Source organism: Amaranthus tricolor, chromosome 4 (assembly GCF_026212465.1).
Source record: "Amaranthus tricolor cultivar Red isolate AtriRed21 chromosome 4, ASM2621246v1, whole genome shotgun sequence".
NCBI lineage: Eukaryota > Viridiplantae > Streptophyta > Magnoliopsida > Caryophyllales > Amaranthaceae > Amaranthus > Amaranthus tricolor.
This window is the reverse complement of record NC_080050.1, coordinates 407,021-423,914: the sequence shown is the minus strand read 5'-3', so window position 1 is coordinate 423,914 and position 16,894 is coordinate 407,021. Positions and strand designations below refer to the sequence as shown.

The 16,894-nt window shown below is 34.6% G+C and overlaps 3 protein-coding genes across 5 annotated transcripts; all 3 read left to right on the top strand.

Annotated features, from left to right (window-relative positions):
* The first annotated feature begins 1,128 nt into the window (after positions 1-1,128).
* LOC130811314 (uncharacterized) lies at positions 1,129-7,376 on the top strand. 3 transcript variants are annotated; one of them, XM_057677572.1, is made up of 8 exons: positions 1,129-2,012; positions 2,167-2,334; positions 3,089-3,275; positions 3,548-3,615; positions 4,005-5,514; positions 5,602-5,759; positions 5,843-6,029; positions 6,253-7,376. In XM_057677572.1, exons 3-8 carry the CDS (start codon positions 3,125-3,127, stop codon positions 6,858-6,860), a joined length of 2,682 nt encoding a protein of 893 aa, XP_057533555.1. In that variant the 5' UTR covers positions 1,129-2,012; positions 2,167-2,334; positions 3,089-3,124; the 3' UTR covers positions 6,861-7,376. The 3 variants fall into 3 exon arrangements, with proteins under 3 accessions (XP_057533555.1, XP_057533556.1, XP_057533554.1); XM_057677573.1 differs by lacking the exon at positions 2,167-2,334 and having other exon boundaries at positions 1,145-2,012; XM_057677571.1 differs by having other exon boundaries at positions 1,145-2,334.
* A 632-nt stretch (positions 7,377-8,008) lies between these two features.
* LOC130810202 (thioredoxin-like 3-3) lies at positions 8,009-8,508 on the top strand. Its single transcript, XM_057676178.1, has one exon. It carries the CDS (start codon positions 8,009-8,011, stop codon positions 8,288-8,290), a length of 282 nt encoding a protein of 93 aa, XP_057532161.1. The 3' UTR covers positions 8,291-8,508.
* Positions 8,509-10,107: 1,599 nt separating this feature from the next.
* Positions 10,108-15,477, top strand: LOC130811313 (thioredoxin-like 3-3). The gene is made up of 5 exons (XM_057677570.1): positions 10,108-10,550; positions 10,640-10,826; positions 14,345-14,663; positions 14,818-14,843; positions 15,040-15,477. The coding sequence occupies exons 3-5, from the start codon at positions 14,523-14,525 to the stop codon at positions 15,257-15,259; spliced, it is 387 nt and encodes a 128-aa protein (XP_057533553.1). The 5' UTR covers positions 10,108-10,550; positions 10,640-10,826; positions 14,345-14,522; the 3' UTR covers positions 15,260-15,477.
* The last annotated feature ends 1,417 nt before the right edge of the window (positions 15,478-16,894 follow it).

The window sequence follows — 16,894 nt, the reverse complement described above, 5'->3', positions numbered from 1 at the left end:
TATATATAATACTAAAAAAAATAGAAGTAACATTTTTGATACCCCTTCTTAGATTACGGAATAGACTTAGCTCATACTACGGTGATGTGCACGTTTTTACTTAAAGAGTAGAATTAAGTGATTTTAGTTAAAAATGAGAGAATATCATCCTTGACGCACATAATTTTAGTGTGAGTTAAGTCCATATAAGACTTAGTCGAGATAATATGATTGTGATATGCAATTAATGAGATCCTCAATTATTATTTTAAAATCATAATTAGTTGAATCTCCTACGTCAAAATGAGAAAAAATAATTAATTTACTTATTAATAGTGAAAATTAAACTTTTATCAAGCACCATATATGTATACATATTGTGGCATAGGAGGGTCGCCATGTATCACACATATATAGAAGTTTCTTGTCGATAAAACACTCAAATAATATGCTAATAAGTACATGATAGAATTCTCAAAAACTCGATCATTCCTTAATTGTAAAGCATTTAGCAAATGGGATATTCTCCTTAGCTGATATTATCGATTTTTAAAATTTGTTACAGAGTATTAAAAAATTGTTACTTATCAGGTTATCAACTCAATTAAATGTTTATTAAAATTTTAAAATTTGTTTCATATACTCTATTACGCCCCTCTCGACCACTAGCTCTCTCGGTCCTCCTACATAGTGTTAAAATTTCACTTGAAATAAAACTAAGGTGAATGGAATTTAGAATTGTGACCTTTCTATTACGTCGACTTCTCATATATCATATAAAGAGTCTAACTCAACCAAAATCCCTTAATATTACTTTCATCAAAATTCCTTAATATAATTTTTATTATGGAGCCAACTCAAACATACACAACAATACACAAAAGAGTTATTCTTGTAAGTATTCTTGTAAGACGATCTTAAGACAAAGATTAGAGTTCGTAAACTAATAATTATATTAATTAGACTATTCAATCCGTACATAAAAAAAACATTTAACGATGAGATCGTCTTACTTACACAAAAATATGTGTTAATAAAAAAAAGAAAAGGAAAAATCCCAAGAACCTAAAATCTCAATATTCTTTGTAGGACCACCAACTCATCCTATACAAAATTCCTTCACATCTTCTGATACACACCATATATTTACAACCATACTCCCTCCCTAAGTTGTCACCCATTACATAAAAGTCAAAAAGTTTAATTAAAATACCTCCATTTTCCCTCTCATCCCCTCATTTTTCTCTCTTTCTCTCTCTACCTTCCATTGAAATCATCGCATACAAATACCCTTGATGAAGCAAACGCCTGAATTTTTTGGTCCCAGCCATTTCTGGGTTTCTCATTTTCTTATAAAAATAAAGTATTTTAGAAATAGAATAATAAAAGAAAAAAAAAAGCATTAACTTTTTATCATGATTAAAAGTGGGTACACTCAAAATTAGCTGCAAATTATTTTCGGCAACAAAAATTTGTGTCAGATTCTTTCTTCTTGAAGCAATCTCAAAAAAAAAAAAAACATTGTCGATTTTTTGTGGGTCCAAGTTAATTTTTATCAACAGCAAAACCCAACATTTGTCAAAGTTTTCACCTTTTGCTTTATTTGCTGTTTACCCAATTTGTTTTCCTTTTTATTATTCTCTCTATATTACTTTTTTTCTATTTTGATGATCAGACATTAATGGAGAAGTTACCCACATGGGATTTGGTACATTAGATAATAGAAGTAGAAAAGATGGTCAGTGTTGAAATATTGGAAAACCCTTCTATTATTTGGGATTGAGACCTTTTTGGTCGGTTTTAGTATTTGATTTTTATTTGTACAAAGTAATAAAAGTTGGGTTTTTAAAATTCAATTCTGGGTATAATGATTATAGTCTTGAATTTTTCATCTTGAAATTTGGGATTTGGTAAAAGTTGCAGTACTATTTTCTATTGGTGTGTTGAATTGGTGAATCCTGAATGAATGGTGTTTTTAACAATGGAGGAGATTTGAGTACTACCCAATTTCTTGATGTTTCTGGGAATTCAAGGTTGAATCTTTTTTTTTTTTTTCATTTTATTTTAATTTTATTATGTGATTGATTGAAGAATTGGTTTTTTTGTTGGTAACCCATTTGTGAAAGTTTGGGGTTGCATGAAGAAAGATTACCTGAATTTGAGGGTTTGGCATCTTTCTTTTTCCAGTGAGAAAGTGTTGTGTATGGAAGTTTTGATTCCTTGCTATCAAAGTAAGCTTTTTCCAAGTGGGAAACTGTCTTGTGAAGGTTTGATTGATTCTTAGTGGGAATTTTTGATAACCTGGCTTGAATCACACCTTTTCATTGTTGGGTTTAACTATTTTTATTTCATAAGGTAATGGCATTTCTTCATCTCTATGTCTACTTATTTGTCCAGTATTTGTTCTTGTAGTTCATGTTTTTCTTTTTCTTGCCTGGGTGGTTCTGAGCATATGCAAGATATCCGACTGCATACATCGGGCCTCAAATATTAGCTAATATTAGTTTAATCCCTTTTGTTTTAGTTTATTGTGTATTTTTTCTCCGGCCCTGATTGTTGCTTAAGTTTTGGAAAAGGAATCTATGCTTGTTCATCTTCACAAACAACTTCAGGGTATTGAACTTTGATTTGATTTCTAATTGAGATTAATCAATTAGAACTGTTAAACTACTTATAATTTGCTTGCTAAATGGCATAATACTCTACTTGGTCAATGCTTGAATCTAGTTATCACTCTCCTTCATTGATGTTTTTTGATTGTTACCTTGTTATAGATACCCAACTGTTTGAGATCATTACGTTTTTTTTTTCTTGTTTACAACTGTTTGCTTTAGGAAAAACTTTGCATAGATTATTCAGACTGTCTTATTTTCATTGTAGCTATAGCTGCATTCATGAATAATAGGAATGATTTATGATGATTTATGAATGGAGAACTCATGTGGACAATCACTGGAACTAATCTATTTGTTCATGTAGCCGACTCTAATCTTTTGGGATTAAGGTTTTGGCACTGTTGTGTGTATATTAGGTGGATGTTTGGAAAGAGCTTCTCTAAATAGCTATTTTACTACATGTGTTTAATTGCTTTGTTCTTTTATGTGGATAGGCAAACCATTCTAGTTGAAGGTACTTTCTTTTCACTATGGCAAAGAAATCGAGAAAACGGGTTGCAAGATATCAAAGGGATCAGTCAGGATGTATGTGGAGTTTGATTAGTATGTTCGATTATCGCCATGGTCGATCCTCTCAAAAAATGCTGCCTGATAGGAAGCGTGGGAGTAAGCGATTAGATGGTAATATTTTCTGTCTTTTGAGTATTTTTAGTTGTTATCAAATTGGTTTTGCTGCAAAATTCTGAAATCAGCTTAGTTAAGATAATTTTATGATCTCATAGTGAACCATACTGTCATTAAACTGAATGATTTATATGTGCCGTTCACTATTCATTTAATGAGGATATGATATCAAAAGATTTCTCATGTGTAAACAAACTGGAAAATTAACGTCTATTTGTGAAAAATGTAGACCAGTATGAGTGACCAAAGTCTTTTTGTGCTCTTTGCAGGACCTGCATATGCTAATATTAAGCTCGAATCGTTGACTGATTCATGTGAAATCTGTAATGATATCAGTGTAAGCTTGCCCTCTTTTTTCAATCCTTTATGATTTATGTCCATGGTTGTTTGTAACTAGCGCGATTTGTTGTAGGTTAAATATTAGTTTTGTGCTTGGTTTACATGTTATTGATGACTTACCTGATTTTGGTGAGGCCAAAGCTTTTTATTCTTTGGTTTGGGATTATAATGGACTATATTAAAATGACTCGTTAAATCACGTGCACTTATTTATGTTAAGTTGCCGATGATGTTTGCTAACATGGGTCAATCGGACACAACCTTTTTGTTATTACTAACATGGATAAGATTGTGTACATCTGACCCCATGAACCCGGCTTGGTGGGAACCACTTAATGCCATTGGGGTGATGGAATTTTGTTATTGATGGTTGTGCGCATCTTTTAGGGATCTGTCCAGCTTGAAACTTCAGCAAGCGACAATGCAAAGTTGAGTGTGAAAGAACTAATGGAGGAAGAGATGCTCGGTGAGCAAGATCAGAAAAGGCAAGAAAGCATTGCTAATGGGGAAACAAAACTGAATACCTCAAGTGAGGGAGGTCATATAAAAAGGAATCGTCGGTGGATGAAAAACAAAATGTCGCTTGATCTAGATGCTAATGGTTTTGTTGCTGCTGATCAATTGATTGGTGGAAAGCCGCCTAGTCACCGAAAACACAAATCCTGTAGTAGTGTTGACCTGAATGTAATTGTGGAAGAACTCTGTAGTAGGATTCACCCGAAAGATACTAGTTGTTTAGAGTATGCTCGCGGGGTTGAACATGCTCAAAAACCCGTCGAAGATCCTTCCGTCTTGGAGAACAAATTGTGGGAGGCAACCAAAATACTAGTGAATCATTTTACTAATGAAAATGGGTGCTCCAAAGACGGTAAAATTCAACCTTCGAAAGAACTCGTAGACGCCCTTCAGGTCCTGAATTCAAACAAAGAGTTTTTTTTGAAGCTGCTTCAGGATCCCCATTCTCAGTTGGTGAAACACATACAAAGTTCACAGGATATTCAAGTCGAAGAAGGTAAATTCAAAGTGCTGACGGGGCCTGATGTGTCGGGACAAGATATCGGCAACGCTAAACAACATAACTACTTCTGGAGGAGGTTTAAGGGCGTCGAGAGGAATTCATCTAAGAGAACTAATTCGTGTGAAGATATTAGCAAAATTGTTGTTTTAAGACCGGGTCCACCGAATGCTGGAAATTCGGACACAGGCACCCCTTGCAATTCATTGCCAGATTCTCTGAAGACTACTGGAGATAAAGGTCAAACTGAGAGAACCGTTTCTCCGTTTTCATTCACCGAGTTTAAGAAAAAGTTGATACATGCCATGAGGAAAGAGAATCATGGGTTGTCAGATCGACAATCGACCAATCGAGAAAAGAAAATTGGTGGAGAAACGATGGGAATGGCTTCTCCTAGTAGAGATCACTTCTTTATCGAAAAAGTTCCGAAAGCTTTGGTTGGCAACAAGGTGGACAAGACGGGAAAACTGAAAGATGAAGGTGTTCTTACTCCGGAGCAAAGGGTATCCAACATCTACATTGAAGCTAAAAAACATCTTGCTGAAATTGTAGGGAATACCGACATCGATGGGAATAATCCCGGAAAAAGAAGGCCCAGGTCTCTTGGGAGAATTCTTGCTTATTCTGGTTACAATTCTCCTATTTGTAGTCCTAGAACAAAGGGAGAACTGAGATTGCCTCTTAACGAAGAATCCCAGACGGGAGTTAAAAAAGCGTTCCAAGTCGTTCAAGTCAAGCAAGATTCCGAAAACGAACCATTTGTAGCTGCCAACAAACATGAAGTCGAGAGTCGTGTTGGTGAACCTAGTATCACTGACGAGCTTCTTCATGGGATCAATATCGGAAAACCCATACAAGGCGATGCGATTCCTACTTCTGAAGGTATACATTTTCCTTTCATTTTGAAAGTTTTGTATTGTGGTTTTCATTGCTATAGAACGCTCAGTGCGGCCGCTTTCCATTTCACAGACTCTCTGAGATCTGCTCATGTGGAATCTCGGCAAGCAAATGAGCTGACAGAAATATCTTCCAAACCAAATTTGTCACTTTTCTTTACCGACAGTGATCAAGTAGATTGTTCCTCGACATGTTCCGACGAAAACTTGAACCAAACAAGCTTGAAAGAGGTAAATACATCATCCTAAATACATTTCTCTCAACTCATTGTTCCTGGTTATAAAATTGAACTTTCTATTCGGGTTTTCTGCAGGACATATGTGAGGAGAATGAACCGTCGTCTTCTTCGAATGCATCAACACTTATTTGTAAAGTGAATGGGAACGGTGAAGATCTAGATACTGCAAGCGATGCAACAAGCAAGCCTAGTCCCATATCTGTGCTTGATCCAGTTTTTCAAGACGATGACATCAGTCCTCCTGGCAAAAAGTACTCAAACGGTAAGATTTTTTTCCTAAAATGCTAATGAAATTAGGTACATAAGGTTGAATCAGTGTCAAATGATTTGTTAATCGCGAATCGAAAAAAGCGAATTATGGTCGGTTTTAGGCTACTTTTGAACCATTTTGAGCGAATCGCGAATTCAAAGACGAACGAACTATCGAATTATGTTTCACTGGGTTGAATAATCAAAATGACCCATTATGCTGTTTGGATTTTTAGATATACAGCCTATTCAACCACGACAAATACGATTCGGAGAAGAAATATCAGAAACTTTAGAAAAAGTTCCCAGCTATAGGATTTGTGCGACTGATGAAAAGTATACAGTTGAGTTTGTTAAAGATGTGGTCCAGATGTCCGGCTTAACTTGGGACGAGCTTCTTCGAAGGTCTCTTTTTGAAGAACATCTCGTATACCCATCATTGGTTGATGAAATCGATTTTCTTCCTGACCTGCTTACTTGTGACTTCAATGCTCTCTTTGATCTAATCACTGAAGTTCTAATCGAGATTTGTCGGTTGAACTTTGGCTGCATGCTATCACTTGCAACGCCGTATATTCAACCAGAGTTGAAAGGAAAAGACCTCTTTACTGAGTTATGGAAAGGAGTTGACTGGTACTTAAAGCTTGAAGCTCCGTCTCGTACACTAGACCAGATTATCGCGAAAGACCTGGAAAAAACCGAGAATTGGATAGACGTGCAGCTCGATTGCCAAAGTATTGGTATTCAGATGCAAGAGGCCATTCTTGAGGATATAGTGGAAGAGGCGATATTGAGCTTTTTTGTAGCCGAAGCAAAGGAGAGTGTCGTAAATGTTGACGTATAAATGTGAACATCTTCCTTTCGGGGGTTTCCTTTGGAATATCGGGCAGTCTACAAGCTAACTATACATCAGAAGTTCCGAAGTGCAAATCTACCTGAATAACCGTCATTCGCAGACTATACGTTGTTTCCCGGAGTTATCTCTGACGACAGTAATGCTGTATCAAGTAACTTCTCACAATCTTACTGTAATAACTGACACAACAGGTTTTCTAGTCATGATGGGTTCATTGCTGAGGCGTTAGCCGATGCACTCGAAGCCGTGGGAAAATTTTTTACTGTTTGAGAAGCTTTTTTCTTTAGGCTTTGGTGTGTGTAGAGTGTAGAGTTTTGATAGAGGGTGTGCTGGTTTATAGTTCTTGTATGTACATTTTTAACTTGGGTGTGTGGAGTTGGCTGATTTTAGTATCTTTCCAACTCCTCTTGATTCTAGTAGCCACTTCTATATATTAAAGAGTGTATGTAGCAGTGTATGTGTATTTAGAAGAATAAAAGATGAAATGAAAAGAACTATTACACATATTTTAAGTATTTTTTTGTTCCTCTGCCTTTTTCAAGTCATGTCAGGCCTAGGCATGATCGGCCGGTAAAATTTTCCGGCAATATACGTTTTAGTTGGGATAGGTAGGTATATGAGTATAAATTTGGTGGTACTGGATGGATATGGTTTTAAGATTTTATTTTTTATGGATAGTTGATAGATGGTAAGTATGAAGTCTAATCCGCTCCATACCTACTTGGCTCAAACCATCGTGATAGGTATATTCAATTGGCTATAATAAGTAAGCTGATGCGAATAAGAAAATTTTACCTGTCAAGGGTCGTTAATTTAATTCTCAACATTGTCCTTTAAGTGTACCAATAACTAAAGAAACTTAAACTAGGAGTACAATAATTGTTGATATTTTAATAGGTATATACTATACACTAATTATGCTTTTCACCTTGGTTAGGATTTGGAAAGAACAATAATATAAGTAAATCCACTTGAGTGTTTATAAAAACTATTTAAAAAAAACATTACTTAGAATAATCTAATTTTGCTCATAATTCTCCTATAATAATCTTACCTATTGATTACCATGAACAATTTAAGCTTTATGGTTTATTTTTTTAGAGTAAACCTGGTAATCAAATGACTTATTACCGGATATGGACAATGTGAGTGAATTCTTCATGCAGAAGCATGTAATGACGGATCTTTTGCATCATAGGTGTCGGATTTGCAATCAGATTCTTCCTGCATTCAAGCAATTCAGCAAAGAGTTCCCAAAGCTTTCCTTTGTATATGCTGATATAGACGAGTGCCCCGAGACCACTCAGCATATTCGCTACACACCTACATTTCAATTTTATCGTGATGGTGAGAGGGTTGATGAGATGTTCGGGGCTGGAGAAGAAAGGCTACATGATCGTCTTTGGTTGCATTCTTAACGTTAGTTATCTTCGTTTCACCTGTACGGTATATTCTGAAGCCGCCATAGCCAAAACAAGCATTTTTAGCTAATTTTAGAACATTTATGTTTGTTATTACGTGCAAGTGTTTTGAAATTTGAAGTAACTCATGTCTTGGCCTTGCCCCGAAAGAACATAAGCCTTGTAATCGTACGTTATAGATTTGTTCCTACTTTTATAGATGACAATTGAAACAATGATAGTTCAGCTTGGCTATGCTTCATCATATCATGATGCCCAGTATCCCGCTCATAGAGACTATGAGCAGGGTCTGGGGAGAGAAGAAAGACGGCGACCCATATCCATAAAGGAGGATGCGGTCTCCGACTCTAGCGTACTTACATAAAACATGCTTCTAGTGTACCTAGCCATGCACCGTAACCAACATGACAAGAAGTTAATTTTTCTTCTATGATACATCATGCAAGTATTGAGCTTAATAGAGTATAACAAAAGACCACAATGTTAAACTCTTAATCTCAAATACGGAGTAGTGTCAACTACATGAAACAAACTGATTAACGATATATAAACTGATCAATGCGAGATATCGTTGGCAAAAAAGATCCTACTTTTTTTGAGCTTATAATACTAATTTACAATTGAAAAAATTAATTTATTGTTCATCCACGTATATTTTCTCTTCAATCTATTCTTATATTTTTCCATTGGCTCCTTCAAATCTTAACTATTATGTTTGTCTTCATTCTTACTATCCACATTGTTATTGACCTATCTTTCCCTATTCTAAGTTCATTACAGTTTCGAAATTTCACTTTTTTCATGGGTGAGAGTGTAAGTTTCAAAAATCAAGAATGTGTCGTATATATCAGATTTTCTGATTAATGGAAAGGTCCACAAAAAATTAGAAAAATCATCAAGTATATGTGTTAAGATCCATCATTTCACTAAAATTAATTGTACATTTATAGATTAATGTAATTGCAAATAAATCAAAGGGATCTAGCCTTGTTTGGTTGGGAATTGGATGTAAGTCACAATTTTGAATATTTAAGAATTTTATTATTTGTCAGGAAAATCTTTATCTAAATGCAAAATATATTAGTATGACTTTTCTCATAAAAATCTACCAAATTTTAAATTTATCTTTTGTTTGTGTGAAAACACATAACACATGCATTAATTTGAATCCAACTTGTTTCATAATTTATAACACTACCCCTAGTTTTAATTAGTTGTTATATTTGCATAGTAACTAGTATTCATTAATCGAGATTGTTTTAATTTTTAGTCTTTATATTATTATGAAAAAAAATTCAAATTGAATCCCGTTAAACTCGTATCAGTGCACAATCAAAGTTATTAATTTAGAGAAAAAACAATACAATAAATAACGTGAAAACAAGAATTGTCCCAAATAATTAAAACCGAGGCAAATATGTAATAACTAGTTTATAACCTGTGCTTGGCACATATAATAATTTTTTATCCATATGTAATTATTTGATCGATTTACCTACCTAATGTAGCTTTAAAGATGTAATGCTAATTCCTATAATTAAAATGTTACCCTTACAAATTTAGGGGAAAAAAAGTGATTATAAACTACGTACTAACATTTGAAAATTTAGTTTTAGCAAATACATATATACTAAGTAACTGAATCTTGTTTCAATTGTAGAACAAATACTATTTTTTTTGATAATGATCTAGTTCGATTCTCATTTAATTTTTTCGCAATTCAGTAATTGAAAAAAAAAATTAAATAAGAGTATAATTAAGTATTAATATTTAATATTTATATACATTTATTATGAACCTTCCCACCTAGGTTACGAATTTAGACAGAAAAAATATCAAGTCACTCCATCAAAGACTAGAGAGTAGAGAGTTTACAAAAGAAAATAGAAAAAAAAGGAAAATCCCTTGATTTTACCTTTCTCTCTTTTTCGTCTCCGTCTCGACAATTTCAATTATTTCTCTCCTCCGCAATCTTCCCTTTTCCCGTGCTTGTCGTTGATTTCAAAAACCCAAAATTTTCTTGTTCATAATCACAGTCAATTTTCCCTATCGGGATTCATTTGATTCAGCATCTTTGAACTTATCGACGAAAAATCAAGTAACTTAAAACCCTAATTTTTTCGATTGTTGGGTTACTCACTTGATCTTCATGTTTGGAAACCCTAATTTTACCTAGGGTTTCTGATTCGGGAATTTTTTAGTGTTGGGGGATTAGGGTTTAGGATTTCAGCTGGAATTTCTGTTTTATTGGATTCAGGTGAATTGATTTTGTCAAGGTTTAATCTTTTTTGCTAAAGTATGTATTTTTTTTTGCGTTTTAATTTTTTTTTTTGGATGGAGTTGCAGAAATAATAGTTAGGTGAATGGTGGACGCAGTATGCTGCTGATAGTTTGGAGAAATGCACCGTTATCATGCTGGTAGTTGCGCTAGTGCTGTTAATAACAACACTGCTCTTGGAGGTGTTTCCAGCAGAGACTCGAGTGTTCGAAGTGATTCGTCATCGTTGTCTTCGAATTTCTCTGTAAACTCGAGGTATATTGCATATTCTTTGCATTTGAATTTATGATGAATGCTGAAGTCATCACCCTTACCCTCGAAAAGAGCGAATCTTTGATTGTTGCTAGTGGAAATGTTTTCTCGTCTCTTTGCTATTTGGAGATCATTGAACTTAGATTTGCTTGGTAGTCTTTTGGATGTACAATATTTAAAAGTATTGATTGATTGCTCTAGAATTGCAAAGTTTGCGTGTAGCTATGTTGGAAAGTTGATGGCCACTTTACTAGTCAGATTTCGTGAGATTAATCTTGAGTTGGTTGTGGTCTGATTTTGAGGTCTGGCAATGGAATATGTGGTTGGTGCACCAAGTTCTAAGACTATTAGCTATGTATTATGGATATTTTGGATGTGCTCGTCTGGTGTGTTTTTTGAGAAGCATTCCAGTAATGGCTGTGTACTTCGGGTGTTGTTAAGGTAGAATGCAGATTTAGGTTTAGATTGAGCTTTCTCGCTTTAAAAATAGGAGAATTTTTCTGTTAATGAACTCCACTAGTATCCAAGATTAATATTGAACTTCATTCAACAGTACCTAGATGATTCCAAAAAAATTTTAAGAATCGTTTGTGTTAGAGAGGTGGTTGGTGTTGACTTGCCGTGGACACTACTCTAGTTGTTTGGTGTTCAACTTTGTCATTTTCCCGTTCTAGGTCTAGGGTTGAGAAGGGCCTGTCATGTTTGATATTAATTGATGTGCTAGTTCGTAGTCTCGCGTTGTGTCCCATCTTTCCATAAGTTATTATGGTAAATTTGTTCCGAGGCATTTCTTTATCTTTTTCTTGTCCTCCATATGTTGTTGCCTTTGCATTTTGGGTGAAGTTGAACTAGCAGGCTATGCCCTACGTCAGATTGTGCTTTGATTTAAAGATTTCCTGATTTTTTATTTAGTACCCTAATGACTTAAGATGTACTTGTGCCTGTCTATGCTTTTGATATATTTCATGGCTTGTATTTATTGAATAGCTTTAGCTTTTAAGTCACAATGAGGCATTTGTGACTTGGGGACATTACATAAATAGGGTCTGTTCTTTTCCAATAAGATGAAAAGCCTCTGATTGTTTCCAAACTGCTGAACTCCGTCAAGTTAGAATGTGCTTCATCTTTGGCTTGATTTATTTTTAATGTGAAGATCTCGCTTATTTTAAACTTATAATTTATTGTTTTTAGATTAAAAAAAAAATTCTCAATCAGACATTGTTTTCAGTTGGATTTTACATTTTTTGATTTAATTTTAGCAACAAATAACTTTGTTTTCTGATAGTTCCTCTGTAAACTATGAATCATTTTGAAATTCTCATGCCTTGCTAGTGAGAAGTGAGAATTTATTTGTAATGTCAATATTTGGACTTGCCAATTGCAGATTATAATGTTAGGTTATTTAGTTCAACCTTTTCTATTTTGTGATGAAATTCATGCTGAATTTGTTTAAATCATGAATCTTTTATCAAAGCTAGGCGATAGAGTTTCTAATATATAAGTGCAATTGGATTATAGGAATTTGGAAGGCATTTATAGGGGAGAATCTAGGCCATGGGGGGAATATTTCATTAAAAACCTGTTTATATTGAATTGTGTAACATCTATCACAAAAAGTGGCAGCTAAGTTAGTTTGGTGCACATGTAGAGTTAAGTGTTTACATTTAATCTTAGGCCATTTGAATGTTTAGTTTTTTATAATTGTGATTGTTCAAGAATTGTGTTTAAAGACAATGGTAATACAATATGGAATCTCATTAACCTTATAACAGTAAAATGACTCCTGCCTTGGCGTGTAAGGGGTGTGGTCGTGTTGGATTTATGTAGCTTTATTGTGCAAGAAGAGATTGTTTTCATTAGTGGACCGCTTTACTCTATTCTGGTAATAAGTTATAAACCAAGACTAAAGTACCTTGATTTTTTTAGCCGAGTCAGGAATGTGCATAGAGAGAGCGTGCATGTACAGTGGGGCATTGCTTTAAGATGGATTTGGCTATTCCTTGACAATGTACTCTTAGTGATGTTGTGACATGGTGCGAGGTAGCTATAAATTAAGGTTTACTTTAGAGAGACTGAGAGAGTGTGTATGCATGTACAGCAGGGCATGATTTAGATCCAAGTATTCGGGGAATCTAGGTTCAACGTTCAATAAGTTTTGATGAGGGTTAATAGATTTTAGTGGGACATGATTAGATCGAAGTATTTTAGGTTCAACGTTCAATAAGTTTTGTCAAGGGTTCATAGTTTGTAGTGCTAGATGATTTAGAATGAGTATTTTAGGCGCTACGTTCAATAAGCTTTTGATTAGGGTTATGATGTAAACTTAAGGCAAACCAGATCCTCTAGATTGCATAGATGAGAATTAACCCGATAGAAGATTTCGAAACACAATGACTTACACGCAGGACTGATTAATACAGCCTCTGTCAGTCACAAACACAACCAAGAAACTGTTCTTGATATGATTGCGATGAACTAGTCAGGCCTGGCTTCACTCACCACTCCCTTCTAATTCCCTTACACAATTCAAGGATACTTCCTTGTATTGTATGGTTTCTCGAAAATCCGGTGATTGCTCCACAATCAGGGAAATCCAAAAGAGATGTTCCACACCCCTTGATGAAGTTTGTACATACAACACTTCTAAACAAAAACTTGTTTTTTCTGAATTGAAAACTGAATTACTTGAATAGTACTTGAACGTCTTACAAAGGAAATCCAAGGCATATTTATAGATTTTGGCTCATTACTAGCCGTTACAAGTATTCATGCCTAATGCACGTGATTATTGACTAACAAAACAAAACAGAAATCAGAAAACAGCAGCTACAGAAGAAGGCTTTGTTTTCTGTCTGACAGGGCTTCTTGGCTCATGTCCTCCGTCACGTGCTTGGGCTTCTTTGCTTTGATTATTGTTTTCCCTTGTAGTTTGCCATGCAGGCTACCTCTGTCCTCTAAATTGACCAGAAAAGTTCTTGTTCCCCTCGTGTTCAGCCCATGCAAGGTGGCTTGGCAGACAGTTTGTTCTGTTTCTAGAACTGAGCTGTTTGACAGTCTTTGCTTGGCTTCTTGGGCTGGGCCTGGGTTTTCCCTTGGGCTTGCATTGTTGATCTTGCTGAAATACTTGAAACATGTGTGTTTGTTTCAGGTTAGTAGATATACTAGTGGGGCATGAATTAGATCTAAGCATTTTAGGTTCAATGTTCAGTAATCAGTAGTTTTGATAAGGGTTAATAGATTCTAGTGGGGTATGATTTATATCGAAGTATTTTAGGCTCAACGTTCAATAAGTTTTGATAAGGCTTAATAGATTATAGTGAGGCATGAATTAGATCCATATGAAGTATTTTATGTTTAATAAGTTCCCATAAGGGTTAATTTCATACAAGACATATGAAGTACATCAAAAACAGGATTGCTAGAATTAATCTAAGACGACTCAAAAAGAGAAGTGCAATTAAATTATCAGAGTAGAGGATTTCTGTTTCTTTTTAATTGTCTGACTGTGGTTAACTGTGCAGGTAAGGTCACGCTGATAGCACAACCCCATTTGCAAGGACAACAAAGGAGGGCTTAAAATTTATTTCACTCTATAAGGAATAGACTTATTGGTGCTTAGCCTCTCCATTGCTCTTGGTTTTCATCGATAAGACCTGCAATCCTGCCGGTCATCAACGGTCACAACCAATTAAAGTGAATATGGGAAGTGAGATGAAGAGAAAGATGGAGACAGACGAAAAGCAGTATATATATAAGAAAGAACCGAGCAATTTGAAAATGCCTTCCACGGACCAAGACCTCACTGATATCATTCTGCAGATCCATACTTCCAAAACTCCTGTGTGTCCTCTGTCCTTTCTAGTTTTTCCTACTTCTGAAATGATAATCCTTAGTCACCTCGATAATCTATTTTGAACAAGCAATGTGATCACTAAATAAAATTGGCTTATTCAAGTTAGATCACTATTTGACTATTTTGTATGTATCATTGCAGGCAGTAATCAGCTATGGTGCTACTTGGTAAGTCACCTTGTTTTGATTTTACGTAAACTGATCCACATTGGGATTAAGGCTTTGGCATTGTCGCTTCTCCCTGTGTTAACTCGTTAGCTCCTTGAAGTTTAATCTTTGTTATTGTAGACTTACTCACTTGGTTGGACAATGTGAGTAAATTATTCATGCAGAAGCATGTAATGACGGATCTTTTGCATCATAGGTGTCGGATTTGCAATCAGATTCTTCCTGCATTCAAGCAATTCAGCAAAGAGTTCCCAAAGCTTTCCTTTGTATATGCTGATATAGACGAGTGCCCCGAGACCACTCAGCATATTCGCTACACACCTACATTTCAATTTTATCGTGATGGTGAGAGGGTTGATGAGATGTTCGGGGCTGGAGAAGAAAGGCTACATGATCGTCTTTGGTTGCATTCTTAACGTTAGTTATCTTCGTTTCACCTGTACGGTATATTCTGAAGCCGCCATAGCCAAAACAAGCATTTTTAGCTAATTTTAGAACATTTATGTTTGTTATTACGTGCAAGTGTTTTGAAATTTGAAGTAACTCATGTCTTGGCCTTGCCCCGAAAGAACATAAGCCTTGTAATCGTACGTTATAGATTTGTTCCTACTTTTATAGATGACAATTGAAACAATGATAGTTCAGCTTGGCTATGCTTCATCATATCATGATGCCCAGTATCCCGCTCATAGAGACTATGAGCAGGGTCTGGGGAGAGAAGAAAGACGGCGACCCATATCCATAAAGGAGGATGCGGTCTCCGACTCTAGCGTACTTACATAAAACATGCTTCTAGTGTACCTAGCCATGCACCGTAACCAACATGACAAGAAGTTAATTTTTCTTCTATGATACATCATGCAAGTATTGAGCTTAATAGAGTATAACAAAAGACCACAATGTTAAACTCTTAATCTCAAATACGGAGTAGTGTCAACTACATGAAACAAACTGATTAACGATATATAAACTGATCAATGCGAGATATCGTTGGCAAAAAAGATCCTACTTTTTTTGAGCTTATAATACTAATTTACAATTGAAAAAATTAATTTATTGTTCATCCACGTATATTTTCTCTTCAATCTATTCTTATATTTTTCCATTGGCTCCTTCAAATCTTAACTATTATGTTTGTCTTCATTCTTACTATCCACATTGTTATTGACCTATCTTTCCCTATTCTAAGTTCATTACAGTTTCGAAATTTCACTTTTTTCATGGGTGAGAGTGTAAGTTTCAAAAATCAAGAATGTGTCGTATATATCAGATTTTCTGATTAATGGAAAGGTCCACAAAAAATTAGAAAAATCATCAAGTATATGTGTTAAGATCCATCATTTCACTAAAATTAATTGTACATTTATAGATTAATGTAATTGCAAATAAATCAAAGGGATCTAGCCTTGTTTGGTTGGGAATTGGATGTAAGTCACAATTTTGAATATTTAAGAATTTTATTATTTGTCAGGAAAATCTTTATCTAAATGCAAAATATATTAGTATGACTTTTCTCATAAAAATCTACCAAATTTTAAATTTATCTTTTGTTTGTGTGAAAACACATAACACATGCATTAATTTGAATCCAACTTGTTTCATAATTTATAACACTACCCCTAGTTTTAATTAGTTGTTATATTTGCATAGTAACTAGTATTCATTAATCGAGATTGTTTTAATTTTTAGTCTTTATATTATTATGAAAAAAAATTCAAATTGAATCCCGTTAAACTCGTATCAGTGCACAATCAAAGTTATTAATTTAGAGAAAAAACAATACAATAAATAACGTGAAAACAAGAATTGTCCCAAATAATTAAAACCGAGGCAAATATGTAATAACTAGTTTATAACCTGTGCTTGGCACATATAATAATTTTTTATCCATATGTAATTATTTGATCGATTTACCTACCTAATGTAGCTTTAAAGATGTAATGCTAATTCCTATAATTAAAATGTTACCCTTACAAATTTAGGGGAAAAAAAGTGATTATAAACTACGTACTAACATTTGAAAATTTAGTTTTAGCAAATACATATATACT